The sequence below is a fragment of the Neodiprion fabricii genome, chromosome 7, assembly GCF_021155785.1.
Source record: "Neodiprion fabricii isolate iyNeoFabr1 chromosome 7, iyNeoFabr1.1, whole genome shotgun sequence".
In the NCBI taxonomy this organism is placed as follows: Eukaryota; Metazoa; Arthropoda; class Insecta; order Hymenoptera; family Diprionidae; genus Neodiprion; species Neodiprion fabricii.
In genome coordinates this window covers 9,626,200-9,643,262 of record NC_060245.1, presented here as the reverse complement: position 1 = coordinate 9,643,262, position 17,063 = coordinate 9,626,200, and the positions used below count along the sequence as shown (strand labels likewise).

The 17,063-nt window shown below is 33.7% G+C and overlaps 1 protein-coding gene across 1 annotated transcript; it reads right to left on the bottom strand.

Annotated features, from left to right (window-relative positions):
• Window positions 1-1,009: 1,009 nt before the first annotated feature.
• On the bottom strand, window positions 1,010-17,013 carry LOC124186670 (probable serine/threonine-protein kinase MARK-A). Its single transcript, XM_046578552.1, has 9 exons — window positions 16,546-17,013; window positions 12,956-13,157; window positions 12,699-12,851; window positions 11,498-11,744; window positions 11,051-11,402; window positions 10,527-10,655; window positions 8,334-8,442; window positions 4,725-6,254; window positions 1,010-4,478 (listed from the first exon to the last, which is right to left on the bottom strand). Exons 1-9 carry the CDS (start codon window positions 16,581-16,583, stop codon window positions 3,681-3,683), a joined length of 3,558 nt encoding a protein of 1,185 aa, XP_046434508.1. The 5' UTR covers window positions 16,584-17,013; the 3' UTR covers window positions 1,010-3,680.
• Between the last annotated feature and the right edge of the window lie 50 nt (window positions 17,014-17,063).

Sequence of the window (17,063 nt, the reverse complement as noted above, 5' to 3'; positions counted from 1 at the left end):
TGCTGCAAATCCCTTCCTGAAACTAAACTGCAAATTTGAAAGGATTTTATATTTATATAGGAAACCTGTGATTCTAATATACAACAGCTTCTCGAAAATTTTGGCAAAATTAGATGCAAGTAATAAATATAGTAAAATAAGAATGCCACAGGAATGTTTATCAACAGCCTTAAAAACAGGAACTACATATCTCAGTAGAAATACTTAGATTACACACGCAAACTAACGCCTTATGAAATTAGTATACTTGCCGTATGTCTTTATAATATTGGCATGAATAATATCAACGCCCCTAGCTTTATTTTTCAATTTACCAATGGTACTTATTATTTCAAGGGCATCAGTAGGGTCAAGAAAAATTTAATTTTTGACTGATTCAATTTTACGTACATTATTTCTAGTTTTGATTTTGCCTGCTAACTTTATCCCTACCCCAACAAAGTATTCATTAAACTATATTCTCTTGCCTTCAATTTCATCCCTTGTATCATCAAACAGATGTTCTATGTCAATGTCAGATTTTTTTTTGTTTTTACGTACTTTTCTATTTACATACAACCAAATTCTCTTCTGATCCATTTCCTGCATAATTTCTACGATTTTCTACGAATATTTAGAGAAATTGGGACATTTCGTAACATGTCTTAAATTTTTGATATTGAATATTCATAGTTTCCCATAAAAACTTGTAGATTTTCACGAACGATTGTATTTTTCAATAAAAAATCTACAAGCTACTACAATTTTGAACGAAACCTAACAATACTTTACGAAAAACTATGCATATTTACAATTTTGTAAGAAATAGTAGGAAATGTTCCAATTTTTGTAAAAATTAGTAGTAATTTTTACCAGTTTCTACATTTTTCTAATATTCCCCTCTGGAAATTCATCAAAATAATTAGCTGTATGATGGATATTGGGAGTTACACGAGGCCGTAGAGTTTTTCGGGATAAAAGAGGAAAAATAAAGTAATAACATGGATTGAATAATTGACAACACAAGACATAGATTTCACATAGTACATTGAATTTTATTTAACACACTATTTTTGAAAATCTCTGACACTTCTGTTGTTACATTTATGTATTATTGAGCCAGTAATGACAGTTGTCTTATTATGATATAAATAATAACATGTTCATTTCTGTAACAAATATTAATAAAGATTCATAATCACTGTTTTCTTTGTGTTCTTTTGTTTTCTTCTTTTTCTCTCCTAACGTGGCGTACATGGTACGGCTTGATGTAGATAAAATTTTATCTACATTCTTATCATACTAAATATACATAGGTATGTATACATATCGATATAAACAGTAAGTTTACATAACATACATATTTTTGTTTTTCAGAAACTGTTTGTTGGATGTTTTTTTCTCTCATCTTGATCCCTTTTAATATAAATTATTTTTCACATTGATACGTCAACGTTAAAATATCTTCTATTCCATTTCAGTTGAATTTTGCAATCCAATCCAAGCCAAGCCAAAAAATTGAAATGTAACCAGACATTACTGTTTTGGAAATTCACTATTATTAATATATTATTGCGATTACTAATGTTTTGTTAATCAAGACTCGAAATACGAGATCATAAGATGATGTATAGTATACACTACACATGTACCTTCAGTTATTGTACAAAATTTAATCTTCTGCATGGACTTAATCCCCAGTCGTCAAAGTAGGAAAAATTTTTCAAAACCGTATGAATTTGAATATATTTCCAACCTTTTAAATGTAATCAGCCGAGATTGAATTTCTCTTTTTTTCATTATCTTTAGCTTACAGTAAAGTACATTAATGTGATTACAATGGTTGGCGTAAGCAATTTGGGTATACGGATAACTTCGAAGAAAACCGTAACTTAAAATGACGTGTTGAACCGGACACAAAAATCTGCTATCACTTTTTTCATCAAATGTATATAGGGTATTATATTTATACATATCTATATTTATGCATGTTTTCATTTTAATTTACATTTAATATACAACTAATACGAGATATGCCGACAATAAACTCTCTGCAGTACTTAAGACAAGTTTGTTCTCACAGACTAGATATGCCACTTGTAATGTAGTGGCAGCAGTAGCAGCAACTAAAGGGTAATTACATTTTCACACATTTTCAAATTATTGCAATTAATTCTTATTGATAATCGAGAATTACGGCTTGAATGACGTTTTTAAATTATTATCATTTGTTACACACCAATTTATTTCCTGTCAAATATATAATAATTTCTAAATAATTTAATCTACGTGTTAATACTATTCATTTACTGATATACTATATTATGACAATCAAATAGTAAATTTACTTCTATACATCTTCACCCTTAAAGCAACGATTTAAAATCAATCAGGAAAGATCGATGCAGTTATTCCTTCACATGCTAGGTAGGAAAACGTCTTACCATACTAATCTTTAATCTCCAAACTATTTCAACTCGGCTCATTTTATTTATTCACTAGTTAAAATTATAACTTTTTTAGCACAGAGCCATGTTACAGCATAAATCTTGAAATTATTGCTCTAAAACTCCCCCTTACGAGACTGCTTCTTTATTCCTTTTATGAAATATCTTCCACATATTTTCACCTACAGTGCCAAACATTATAGGAAAAAGAATTTTTATTTTCCAGACAAGAAAGGCAATGAATTGATTTAAAGCGTATTATCTAATGAACAAGGTTCGAAAGAACGATAACGAATTAAATTAAATTAAATAATACTTGGATATGTCTAGGAAAATAAAAAAATAAAAATTAATATGTTATGATGAACTGAGAAACACAAATGAAGTAAGTATACTTATTAACATTTGAATAATAATGCAAAAGTTAAACAAACCAGGTGTAAATTTGTAGTCTAAAAGATGTGTGTACACTTGGGTGGTTTTTATTCAACCTATGTTCGAATTTCAATTATGCCGCCTCATCGTTTGTATCTATATAAAAAAACAAAAAATTTCGAACGTAACGTGAATGTCCTAACTTGATTTTTACTATCCACTGTAACGACGCGAAGTTTTCCATTTAAAATAGATGTGATTCTTCTCTTATAATGTGATTATTTTAATGAAACATCTAATGTTTGATGGAAAAAATAAATATTATATGGAATTGACAAAGATCGATAGTACTTTCAAGGGGAAAAAAAGAAAAAATGTATTGGCCATTCTCAGGCATTTATACCCTGCTTATTTCAATATTTTTCTATTTTTTAAATTAGATGCGGATGATTGTTACTAAATATCTCTTTGATGACTTTGTTAGAACCTAAAATTTACCATGTTATGTTTCTAGATAACCTGAATACGTAATAAACGTCAGATATGACAGATATCTTGCTTTCTTCCTATCATTTTCAATTAAAACAACGAAAAATATTTAAATTAGCAGGGTAAAAATGCCATAGAATAGCCAATACATTTTTTCTTCTTTTTCTTCTTGAAAGTACTATCGATCCCTGTCAATTCCACATAATAACAATTTTTTTCGTCAAAGATTAGATGTTCAGTAAAATAATTACATCAGAAGGTAAGAATCACGTGTATTTTAATTGGAAAACTTCGGACATCGGACAAATAAGAACCACCCTAATACACGTACACACGCACATGAGCACACATAGAGTTGTACATATCTTTACATTAACAGTGTTTCTATAGTCAACAAAGACTGCAGCATTTAGATGTATCACCAAAGTGAATATGACAAGCTGCAGAAACGGCCGAACACCCTTGACCCATTGTATTAACTAATTGATGGGTGATGTCCAAATTCTGATTAATGTCACCGTAACTGCCTCGATATCGATGATTGTTGTCGCACCAGTGTCGCTGTTCCTCCCAACACGTACCATGACGGTAAAGTAGTACAGATTTAGGAGACGAAGCAGATACCTTGTCTCTCGTAATACTGCCACAAGATTGAGCTTTATATAAGCGTCCTCTGCCGAATATCGAGGGTAACGGAATGCATAATTTTTTGTGAATGGCAAAGTAACGACTAAGCAAATGAAGCTTTTTGTTTTTGCAATTACTTTTTGTAATAGCCGTAGTACGATTATCATCATCTTCGTTATTGGTTGGTTTTTTATTATTAGACGAAAATACTCTGTTACTTTGTAACTTTGATGATTTTACCAAATAGTGATGACTATCCAGATCAACTGTTTCTTTCTCACTTATATCAACTGATTTATCGAGTTTACTATTACTAAAACCTTGAACAAATACTACATTTTTACATTCGGATTTATCAGAGTGATAATGATGTACTGTTTTATCATCTTTTGAATGTTGTGGTTTCATCGTGTTTTCCTTTAATTCTACGATTATTGATTTTCTAGTAGTAGTAGTAGTAGTAGTAGTAGTAGTAGTAGTAGAAGTAGTAGTAGTAGTAATAGTACTATTACTACTACTACTACTGCTACTACCACTACTACCACTACTACTACTACTACTACTACTACTACTACTACTACTACTACTACTACTACTACTACTACTACTACTACTACTACTACTACTACTACTACTACTACTACTACTATTACTATTACTACTACCACTACTACCACTACTACTACTGCTACTACTACTACTACTACTACTACTACTACTACTACTACTATTACTACTACTACTACTACTACTACTACTACTACTACTACTACTACTACTATTACTACTATTACTACTATTACTATTAATAATACTACTACTACTACTACTACTACTACTACTACTACTACTACTATTACTACTATTACTATTAATAATACTACTACTACTATTACTATTACAACTATTACTGTTGTTTATACTGTTAGTGGTAAGTGACCAACTGTGAAATAGTCTCGCACCAAACCCCTTAGCCTTCTGTTTAACATTAGCCGACGATGTGCTCGAAGTATACTGAGTGACAACAATGCTAGAATTATGGATATGACAAGGACCCTCGGCTTCTTGAACTTCAGTAATACGATTCAGAGATTGGCTCTCTCTTAATCGCGTTTCGCCAGACCTTCGTCTACCCGTTCTGTGCCTTCTTTCAAAAACAGTCGCCCTGTTAATAGCGCATCTTTTACTTCCCTCTGTACCATTGTTGGTCCCGCTATTATTCTTGTTATCTTCCGTGCTCGATGAACTTGGAGGACACTCTCTGTTGTCAGACAAAGCTCTCCCATGGCCAGTCGTGTTACCGCTGCCTCCTCCTCCTTCACTGCCACCTGGATCCTGAGAATCGCTTGAATCATCATGACTATCCCTTCGTGGCGGTAACGGTTTTCCCGAAGTTCCCAGTTTGTGAGCTCGCTTTTTTCTCCCTTCGCTGTCGTCATCACTGGCATCAGAACTTGAACAAGACGCAGTGCGAGTTTTGTGAAATTTACTTCGCCTTTGTTCGTAACTGGTCCGTCTTACGATACGATTTCTTGACCAGTCTATAGAGGCCATATCCTGATCCTCGAGAATCTCGTTGAAAGACAATTCTGGAAGTGTTACATTGTGTGGCGCTGGCAAGGATTTATAGCTTGGCAACAATTGACTGTTCCCTGTAATTGTAGCTGTGTTTAAGGGAATCGGAACGGTCGATGATACTGTAAGAATTGTAGAAGTTACTGAAGCTGAAGTATCTAAGCTGGGTTTTATTCTCTCTGGAGACTGCAAAGAGGATTGGTGCTTGGTCCCCATTCGCCACTTGTTACAAGGGGTTGATTTTGAATAATCAGTTACAGACTTGGGCCGCCTGTCTATATTTTCGGCTTTTTTTATCCAGTCCTCTGAGGCAACTTCGAGTCCGGAATTGTCGAGATTATTTCTGAAGTTGGCATCAAACAGATTTGCCTTCATTGGTTCAGATAAATTTTCAACACCTCCACCGCTGTCAGCAACTTTGACTGATGATTTATACCCAGATTTATTGCTGTCCTTAATGAACTTATCACAATCATCGCGCGAGTTGGCTATTGTCGTTTTATTGCATGCAGATATTGTTATTGGATCGTGCGTGTGATGAGAGTGAGTGTGTATGTGACTGTTATGAATGGAATGTTTCTCCAGATTTTGAGAAAGTTTTTCCTGAATAACGTGTGACAATTTTCCTTCTGATCTTGATCCTCTTCTGCTAACCGAACTTTGCGTCGAGTTACTACCATGATCATCTCGACCTGAGCAAGAAGACATATCGTCCTCGTCGTCCTCTTCTTGGACAATACTGCATTTTCTTGTTCGAAAGTTCTGCAAGGCACGTGAAATAAATTATTTTGTATCGAAATATCTACAAGCTTTCGAATCTTTTATTCACCTTATTTATATGGTCAGATGATCTCAAGTTACAAGACCTAGTTTTATGCACGAGTTTTGACAAAGTACAGTAGCATCGGAAAGTCGGTATGCGAAATTTTCGTACTTTATAATTGTACCATCATGAAGCAGGACTCAGTTCATTAAAAAAGGCACGAAATGAAGTAATCACAGATTAAGAGCTCTTAGATAAGAGTATAATAAAAGCATAGATAAATGTCAAAAGTATTCGTAGATAACTGATGCTAGTTTACCTGTACTTCTGTCGATGAATAAAAGAGGAATTCATGTAGTGCCAAAGTGGACTTTTGTTGTGATGGCAAGACTCGTGATCTGGAAGTTCTCTTCGAATAACAATACAAATGACTTTTTCGGAAAATCAAAGCAATTAAAAGTGACTTGTGGAACTTGACACATATTCATAATAAACGAAAGAGAATTACAGTATTTTCATCTGATGCGATTTCATGTATTATACTTGATGCCAAATTAGTTTGCAGATATATAGTGAAACAAAAATGTAAGCACAAAATACGTTAACACGTAAACTTACGAATGCAACTTTTTGAATTTACAGTATACATTACACCATAGGGTGGGCCAAAAAAATCGAGTATTTTTTTTTCACTTTATACTACGAAAACTTGGTTGGTAGAGACCTCAAAAACATTCTCTCCAAGTATGATCTCTTAATTTTAATAGGAAGGTCCTCCGCCTCGCAGTTTTCTATTTTTTTCTTATGGTGAGGAAGAAAAATACATATCTCGGTATCTACTATTTATAAAAAAAAAAAATTCGTCTCATATTTTCGTAGGAAATTGAATTCTCTACAAAAAAGGTTTCTTAAAATTTTTTTGTATCCTCACTGTTCAGAAGTTATTGAAGGTTGAAGTTTGATCATTTTAAGGTATATGTCTTTTTTTTTTAGAATTTTATAACTCTTCAACAAAAAGTCATTATAATACGCGCAACTCGTGGTTGTGTCGGAAATTTACTGCTCTACAATAATGGTCTCCTATGATTAGTCGATTAAATTAACCGTTCAGAAGATATTTACCGTCAAACTTCAATGCACACTATTTTTAACAATTTTTTGTTAATAATTCAAACAATTCCAATTTAATTCATGAGTTTCGGGGAAATTTGTACAAATTCAAACAATTTCAATTTAATTCATGAGTTTTGGGAAAATTTGTACAAAAACTATTAAAAATAGTGTGCATTGAAGTTTGACAGTGAATATCTTCTGAACGGTTAATTTAATCGACTAATCATAAGAGACCATTATTGTAGAGCAGTAAATTTCCGACACAACCATGAGTTGCGCGTATTATAATGACTTTTTGTTGAAAGTTTATAAAATTCATAAAAAAAAAAAAGACATCTACCTTAAAATGATCAAACTTGAACCTTCAATAACTTCTGAACAGTGAGGTATACAAAAAAATTGTAAGAGACCTTTTTTGTAGAGAATTCAATTTTCTACGAAAATATGAGACGAATTTTTTTTTTTATAAATAGCAGATACCGAGATATGTATTTTTCTTCCTCACCATAAGAAAAAAATAGAAAACTGCGAGGCGGAGGACCTTCCTATTAAAATTAAGAGCTTATACTTGGAGAGAATGTTTTTGAGGTCTCTACCAACCAAGTTTTCGGAGTATAAAGTGAAAAAAAAATAGTCGATTTTTTTGGCCCACCCTATTGCACCATGTTTGTATTGCATTACAATTAGACTGATTCTGTTAAAAAAAAATATAAGTCATGTTCCATAAATGATTCAGGCTTGACCAATTATTTGCAAAATGCTTTCTCAGCATTTCAACTCACGGATCACGAGGTACAAAAAAAAGGACTAATTTGTTAAAATTTTGAGACTTATTTGTTGAAAATCTGTTTCGAAAGAAACTTTCGAGCACATTATACGTTTGCGACAATAAGAGTGAGACAGGTGACTGGCTACTATATATATGATAGTTTTAATACAATAGTTTTCACAGTCGTCATCATTACCTGTGTTACGTCGCCAACTGTTCGAGGAATACTTCGGATTGATTCATTTAAATTGCTTAATGCATGCTGATCGACTTCTGTATTATTTGGAGCGAGAACATTTTGCTTGCTGAAACAATAAACAATCTGTCAAGTTAGGTGTGTCACACACACCGCCCAGATATGATGAATACATAATCAAACAAGAACTATTGAAGAAATATTTAGTTCATTACCAAGCTTGGTTACACAGCCAAAGATAATAGACAAGGACACAAATGATGAAATGACAATATAATCCAATGAAATAAAACCCTTGATAGAAATACTATAATCATTTGATTAGAAGATTGATGATAAAAATAAGATTTTTTTTATCACTCTTCCATTCGTCGATCATATTAAATTATCACTACGGACATTGGTTAATAACACAATTTCCGAGTCTTTTTGTTTATGGCGTTACATACTTATGTTACGTTTGCGTATTTTTCCAATATACATATCATCGTTTATTCACGTGTTTCTTATTAGAATATTTTTATGCTGCTGCTGAGACAGCTCTCAATAAATGTGTATACAATTTTCCAACGTTCAAGAAGAAGTCATATAAACCATTTGTCGCCTATGATAATTTCCTATTAGGACACAATAGCGAAGCGTACGAAATCAATTCTAATTTTAGTAATTTGATACTTTGTTAGCACGTCTAACAACTAGCGAATGTTTCTTAAATTTGAATACATGCAAGAACGTAAAAATAATACCATAAGCAGCATGAACAATAATTTCGAACACAGAATCTAGATTAAGTCAGATGTAATCCTCTAATCTATTTGGGACGACTTTGTAGGTTAATTCTAAGCTTAGGAGCATTTCCAGGAACACGTGTGTAATTTTTATTAAATACACTTGTTCCAAGAGCAACGATTTATCTATTAATTAATCGTTGATATGGACAAAAATTTGTAAATTATCTCACAGATTAAAACACTGTGAACTACATTTTTTGGCATAACAACAGTTGTATGAGTTTAAATGTATAAAAAAAAAAACATATCAAGAGTTAAACTAAAATTTTGTGATTTCTCACATTGGCCTTATCGATTTTTTTCTTTCATCTCTACTCTACGGTAAGTATATTTAAATAGTATAATCAATTATTACAAGTGTCAACTATATGTATTTTCGAAAATTGGTGTATTTTAGATAATTCTACGTGTCATACACTCTCTTAATCGCAATTATCAAGACAATAAATTCGAGGAATGATAGAATTTTGTAACAATAACTTTGGCACAGAAAAATACGAAAAGTAATCCTAGGTTTTTTGATAGTATAAGAGACTGAGAATTTTTTTGAAATGAATAACATGATTCTATATAACATTGCTGTTCACTATACAGGGTGTCCCTAAATTGCCTCCCACGGACTAGCCAGCATGATACCTCGTTAAAATCCAACCGAGAATTTCTTTGCCGGAAGCTCGTCCGACGCATAATTTTTGAATAATAAGCGATAGCGCTAGGCCAATCAGAGTGCACCATTTCATCTAGATTTGCCGCCACGGAAATTGCTGTTTTGTTCGTCTGGGTGAATTATTATTATTATTCGTTTATGAATTAAATATCGGCACCTCCCCTCTCTTGCTGCTGCCCCCCGTATGCTTGAGGATGCGCTTCTGTTTACACACACAAGTGTGCGCCCATGGATGTGCAGCCAGCAGCGTGTGCCGCGGCAACAATACCGAGGTCAGCGCCCGAGAAGGGGCACAACAGGGAGAGAGGGGAGGTGCCGATATTTAATTCGTAAACGAATAATAATAATTCACCCAGACGAACAAAACAGCAATTTCCGTGGCGGCAAATCCAGATGAAATGGTGCACTCTGATTAGCCTAGCGGTATCGCTTATAATTCAAAAACTTTGCGTCGGACGAGCTTCCGGAAAAGAAATTCTCGGTTGGATTTTAACGAGGTTTTATGCTGGCTAGTCCGTGGGAGGCAATTTAGGGACACCCTGTATATGGAAATAGTAAAAATGGGAATGATAATTAAATTGTGGTACTAAATTAAAGCAAAGGAATTCAAGTGGATAGTGTTAGAGTAGTTAGAGCTCGTTGATAAATATAATGTAATTTGATATTTATAGTAGCATGCAAGAGCGAAAAAAATGTGAATAACTTATCACATGCATTACTATCACCAAGATTCACCTGGATGAGATGTCAAGTACTTCGGAACCATTTTTTTGTACTTGCTCTTGCCTGTGAGCACGAAGTTTCCTTTCCGCCAGCAGGAAATACGTTGCAGTGATATGATTGTATTCATTCTTATCTAGTGCACTGCAATATTTTTCAAAGTATTAAAACTTTTATTTGTACATTGACATTACTTACCTGGTAAATTTTTATTAGTTAGATTGCGAACAGAAAGAAAATATCCGTACTTCACACAGTAGCAAAACGAAAAAAAAAAAATATCTGAGAAAACATAGTGCAAATAAAATATATATTAATCGTGAATAAACTAAACAATATTGACGAATAGTGGGGTTCTCTGAATGGCAAATGAAATTCTTCACGACTTCTATGAAAAAAGTTACCCAAGTATTTTTTTAAATAATTTCGGTGAAAGGACCACAATTATTTTACTAAGCTTGGAAGTAGGAAAAAAATCAACATACAGCCAAAAAGAAGGCGATATGCTTAAATATATTGTCATATAGTGCTTCACTTACTCAAGTATTTCTTCTTTGGTAGCAATGTTTCCATTAACCATTTTGGTAATAATGAGATTATGGTGGTCCTCTGAAACTTGTTGCCTTGATACAAGGGGCAACGATTCTACAGGGTCAGAATCTGACCCTGAAACAAGCCAGGGATTGGATGCTATTTCCTCGAGGGTAGCACGCCGTTCTGGTTGCCTGACAAGCATTCTTGCTATCAGTTGCTTACATCCATCAGAGACATGTGTTGGAATTGAATATTTGCAGTCCATAATCATGGTGAGGGTTTCACTATCATTTGCTTCTTGAAACGGAGCTTGACCGCAAACCAACATGTATAGTATAACACCCAGAGACCATACATCTATGAAAATAGGTATTTTTAATTAAAGTGTAATTTAAAAGACTACTATTTTTTTCGCTAGTTTGATATTATCTCACAGCTTATGTCACACTCACCAACAGCAGGAGCGTCATAACTATCTCCGAGGAGAATTTCTGGTGCTGAATAAGCCAAAGAGCCGCAAGACGTCTCCAGCTTTTGCCCCGGGCAAAATCTATTACTGAACCCAAAATCCGTAAGCTTCACCATTCCGAGTTTTTCAAAAAACACAACATTCTCAGGCTTTAAATCTCTGTGCACAACATGGAGCCTATGGCAGTAAGAGATGGCCCTAACTATTTGTCTGAAATACATCCTTGCGACCTGAATTATCACAAAACAGTATCATTATATAGTGAAAAGTACAATTAAGTAGTGAATAATCAATTTTTTAATCAAAGAGTAACTTTTAGTATCATCTGATCAATAATTTCACTACGATTACTTTCAATGCTGACAGAGCCTCAATTATTCAAGCCTCCTTCATCTGAGTTTGCGATTGTTCAAGCTTGTCTCGAAGTTATACAGGGTGTTTCATTTCAATCACTCCAGGCCGATTACTCCCAAACTAAGCAAGGTAAGAAAAAATATTTCGTAAAAAATATTCAAGGTTTCAATGGGGAAAGAACATCAACACAGCAGTTTTTTTTCAAGTGGAGCCACCAAGGTCAGGTAGAGGTCAACTTGGTTTTTAAAATGGAACAGTGTACTTTTTTTTTGGGGCATCTGAAATAGGATTAAAAAGTACTTTTCGGTTCAGAATGCGGTAACTTACCGGTACCATGCTCCATAGCAACTTGACTAGCTCGTATTTCATTACCGATCAAGTTTAAGTGATAAGAATGTACATTTTGATGCAAAATTTCATGTCTCTTCAGACGCTAATGGAAAATATACACTGTTTAATTTAAAAAACCAACTAGATCTTCACCTGACCTTGATGGCCCATTTACGAAAAATCTGCTACCTTAGTATTCATTGCCCCTTCGAACCTTGAATATTTTATACAAAACCTTTTTTTGAATCTTGCTTAATTTTGGAGTAATCAGCCTAGGGGGGTTAAAATGAAACACCCTGTATAAAACTGTCTTGTATGAGCTTGCCTTGGCATGTCTGTCTATCAATATTCGTTAGAACTTAAGAATGTGCTTGAATTTGGTTACTCTGAAATATTGGGGACGAGTTCTTCAATTATTCTATAAAATAGCTCCCAAAGTAGACAAATGCGAGGACTGATATTCGAAAATTCCTAAAAAAAAATAGTATTACAGCACAAACCTCTTCGCTCAATCCACTATCATGCCGCATAATGTAATCATAGAGGTCGCCGCCATCACCCAATTCGAGTATAAGATAGAGCTTTGTCTGTGTGTCTATTACCTCGTACAATCTAACGACATTTGGATGCTGTACCAATTTCATGCATCTCACCTAGAAAGGAGAATATTAAATATAACATTTGAATACTTTTTTTTTCCTCTCAGAAATGAATGAACACAACTAAAATATATTGTAGGATGAAAATAATGTCTCACTTCTTGAAACAGATGAGCACGCGATATTTCATCTAGTTTACTCTTATCGATAACTTTGACGGCGACTTTTTCACCAGTAAATACATGACGAGCAAGTTTGACAACAGCAAAGTGGCCCCGTCCAAGTGTCTCCTCCATATCATAAAGGCCAGCAATCTTGCCATCGTAATTGCTGTGCCCTACTCTCCGATGCATTGTAATCCTATAAACTTTGAAAAAGGAGAAAGTGGAACTAAGAAAAATAGCAAATGAAAATCGAGTACGCAGAATACATGAATATGAGATATGGCAAAAAAGATCGTGTTCAAAGGTCATGCCTTTCCCAATTGCCACCTTTGTTTTCTAAAGTGCAGATTTAAAATGCATCAAAAATATTTAGGAAAAATAGTTTACTCCAGATTTGGAGACCATACTACCAAACTTATATCGATAAGATTATAGAAATTCTAATGTGATGAAAGCCTTGTGAACAATGCTCGAAATAGTGGCTTACAAATCTGCAAACTCTCTATAGAAAAATATGATCATATGATTACGAACTAGCTAAATTTAAATTCTGATTCTTCCTATCAAATTATTCAAATTCTTTCAATAATGTCGGCAAAAAAATATTAGCCAGTTGTGTTTGCGAAAATCCAAAAGGTGTCTTCAATTACTACAGACTTTTCAATAGCATTTTACCATTTCTTCACGATGATGTATTTGTAAAAAGGTATTGAGTATTAAAGCTTGCCAATGACTGAATAAGAGAAACTACATTTCGCTTGTATGTGTGGGCATACTTAGGAAACTGAAGTTATTGTTATTACGATAAGGAAACACCAAAAAAATGACCAATTGTAACTTTACAATGACTTTGAAGCAATTTCATTTTCGAACCAATGAAATACGAGGAATTCAACTAATTATGGTAAAATATTCAAAGAAGTATCCGTAAAGTTCAAAATAATAAGAATTACACCGGTCGACAAAAAAAAATTTTTTTTTGGGTTTCAGTTCTAATGCTTGAATTCTGATTCCAGACATCGAAAAACACTTAAATATCCATTTTTAGCTTTTAAAGTTTGCTTTTGTCTGATTTACGTAGATAAGTACGTTTTAAAGATTTTAATTCATTTTATGAGCAATAGATAGTAGCACTTTGATTATCCTGATTGCAAATTGCATATTATAATTATTTATCACAATTCTTGAATAAAAAAGACTTTGATGTTCCGCAAAAACTTTTTTGATCGTAATTTAAAATACAATTATAAAAAATAATATAAAAAACAGTCATTTTTCTTGAAAATTCAAAAAATTGCTCTCGCTTCTACAAAAGCAAACTTTGATCAGAAAAATAATATTTTCCCTTATTTGTAACGTAGGAGAAACCAAAATTTCACATGCAGAAATCAAAGCCAAAAATCGTGTTGACCGGTGTTATCAGCTTTGTATTAGGAACAATTACGGCAATTAATTGTAATCCTGTAGGCTACTGCCATATACCTAACTTTTATACGTAGTATAAACTTGTAAAGCCAAAATTGCATAATGAGACTGTTTGGAAGAAGCTGTTGAATCCAAGATATAAATTATAGAGTAAAGTTAAGCAAAGTATATTCATTTTATAATTGTAACTTTTATCCATTAATGACGACCCGACTTGATCCAATATTTTCTTATGGATTACGACCTTTGATTTCACAGTTGTACATGTGTGGTTTCCAAAAAATTATTGAATTTAAAAGAGATAGATACAAGAATTAAGAATGAAAGCCTGAATTTTACATGAGCTGAGGTTTCAAAGTTGATAAATTCTGAAGGAGCGGTGTAAAATTCTCTGAGACTTCTACGTTTCCGTCCCGGTACTACTAAATTTCATAAGAGTACATATTCATGTAGCTGAAATTCATACTGTATCAAATCTTCTTTAGGCTTGGTCAATTTCAAGTATTGTTACAAATTCGAAACTCAATTTGAGTTGCAGAAAAAAATTCTTTATAAAAATTTTACGTATGGTTGAAGATTACGATTGCAGACAAACTTCAACTTATTGTATGCTCATTCATGTGAGCATATTTATTGAGTATATGAATAAGTGGGAGTCTGTTCTGTTAATATGAAGAATTTTATTTTCGATCTCTATCAAATCTCCAATTACAAAATACTTTTAAATTCAATAAGACAAAACAACACCTAGGCAAACAGTTCTGTAATACTGTTTTGTGCTTACACAGAGGGTCTACTGCTTATGATTAGGTACTTCAAATTGACTTCTAGCTTGTCTGAATTTTCAATGTGTTATACAACAGGACGAACATCATGAGTCTAAATTCAATTACACACCTAGAAGGAAGCCCTTGCAATGAAACTATACTGCCATTCGTTCTTGTTTACTGCATTATTCAATGCTATGCCTGTGGCTAAAAGACTTTGTTGGCCTGTAAACTTCCATCTCGTCTATCTTCCTTACTCTTATCATAAAAATTCAATAAAAACTAAATTTCTCTTCATACAACACAAATCGAGAAGAAAGCAGTTGTGACCAAAATTCTGCACAAAAATCGAAAGGACCTACTAATATTTTCAATTTCCAAGAAATTGAGTAGTTTTTCATACCTAATAACTTTCTGCATACATTCTCACTAAGAACCAAATCGTATTGCATGATTCCACATAACAGATATAAACTTGAAAATAAGATAATCGTATAAATTAGAACAATTTAATCTCGCAGTGAAATAAATATTACAGTAATTTTTCATTATTATTTTTAATTTAAGTAAAACGCTGCGCGTAAGATTTTCATACATATTTGTCATTAGAATGATAAGGAAACCTTTGTCAAAATCTAATACAGTGATTAACTCAAATGGAACTAGAATGAGATTTGCACAATGACCAAAAATAAGAGAAAACTACTTGTCACCAGTCTCGGATTATTTTTCAGGTACAAATGCAGAGAGCTATTACGAGTCTGTGCAGAAAAAAGTCAGAGCAAATACAATGATGCAACAACAACAATAAATTCTATTATGTCGTACTTATGTCAAGCCAATCATCACTGTAATATTGTAATACGTTTGGAGTTTAAATGGAAATGGCGAATTTAATAATTAGAGACTGAAGAGGGGGGGGGGGGGGGGGGGGGGGCGGGGGGCTGGTCTGTAACTCCTTTTTTATTTGCCCATTGTTGTGTCAGACTGCCAGGATGATAGTCGTGTAATAATAGCGGATAAATGACAATACCTATGATTCGTACTTCAAATCTACGTGATGAAAAAATGAGACTATGCGAATAAGCGAGAGTGGAGAATGGACGGTGATTGCTTGTTCAGGGCAAACGATGGTAAAAATTATTCTTATTTTGAAAGTTACTTGGAGTATCATTTCCATAATCAGTCCATAATGTAAAATTTTTGCAGTGTGCGGAAAGACCAATAGCCGAGGCTTGTGAGAAAATACATAGTCTATTTGTTCCGATACTCGTAATCGATAAGCGGTTTAGTACGCATTTATTGCGAGTAACCGTGAACTCGGTAACTCCGCAGAGGTTTGTTACAACGGATGAAGAGGCCATTTTAAATTCTATTAAAAGCTACACATACCTTAGGTATCGTTCGGTTACACCTCTACACGCTGTCATCTACAGCTATCCTAGTATCCTTAATTTCCTATTGTTGTTCCGTACATCTTTCAACGCTTATTATCATCACACTGTTCCAATTACAATAATTATTATTTACTTCAAAGTCCACTTTTGGTTAATACATCAAATTCCAATTACGAACAAATATCCCAACACCTCGACTTTTTCAGACTTTTTAGAGACGAAGACGCACGAATTCCCACGAAGCGGAAAGGCTCTGTGTATATCACAGGCAGAGCGACTCACAAATGCATGGAGACTACAGGTAAGGAATCCGAACGCAATGCTAGCCAAATGGTCGGTGAAAGTAATGAACGATCCACGGATTGTAAGCGCCTGGTGGCGCTACCACTGCGGGTTCCGTCAGCGTATCCTATTCGTAACCAGGCGCTAGTATCGCTTGCGAATACATCCCGAACTACAAGATCTTTCATCACTTTCACGAACCACTTTTCGACGATTCCTCCATATGCGTTC

What these genes read in the sequence shown, in the direction of transcription:
- LOC124186670 (XM_046578552.1), bottom strand. Translation starts at nt 16,583, where the DNA reads ATGACAGCGTGTAGAGGTGTAACCGAACGATACCTAAG. An exon ending in TTATGACGCTCCTGCTGTTG is followed by an intron (nt 11,403 to 11,497) that starts GTGAGTGTGACA and finishes CTATTTTCATAG; the next exon opens with ATGTATGGTCTCTGGGTGTT. An exon ending in ACCAAAGAAGAAATACTTGA is followed by an intron (nt 10,656 to 11,050) that starts GTAAGTGAAGCA and finishes AAAATATTGCAG; the next exon opens with TGCACTAGATAAGAATGAAT.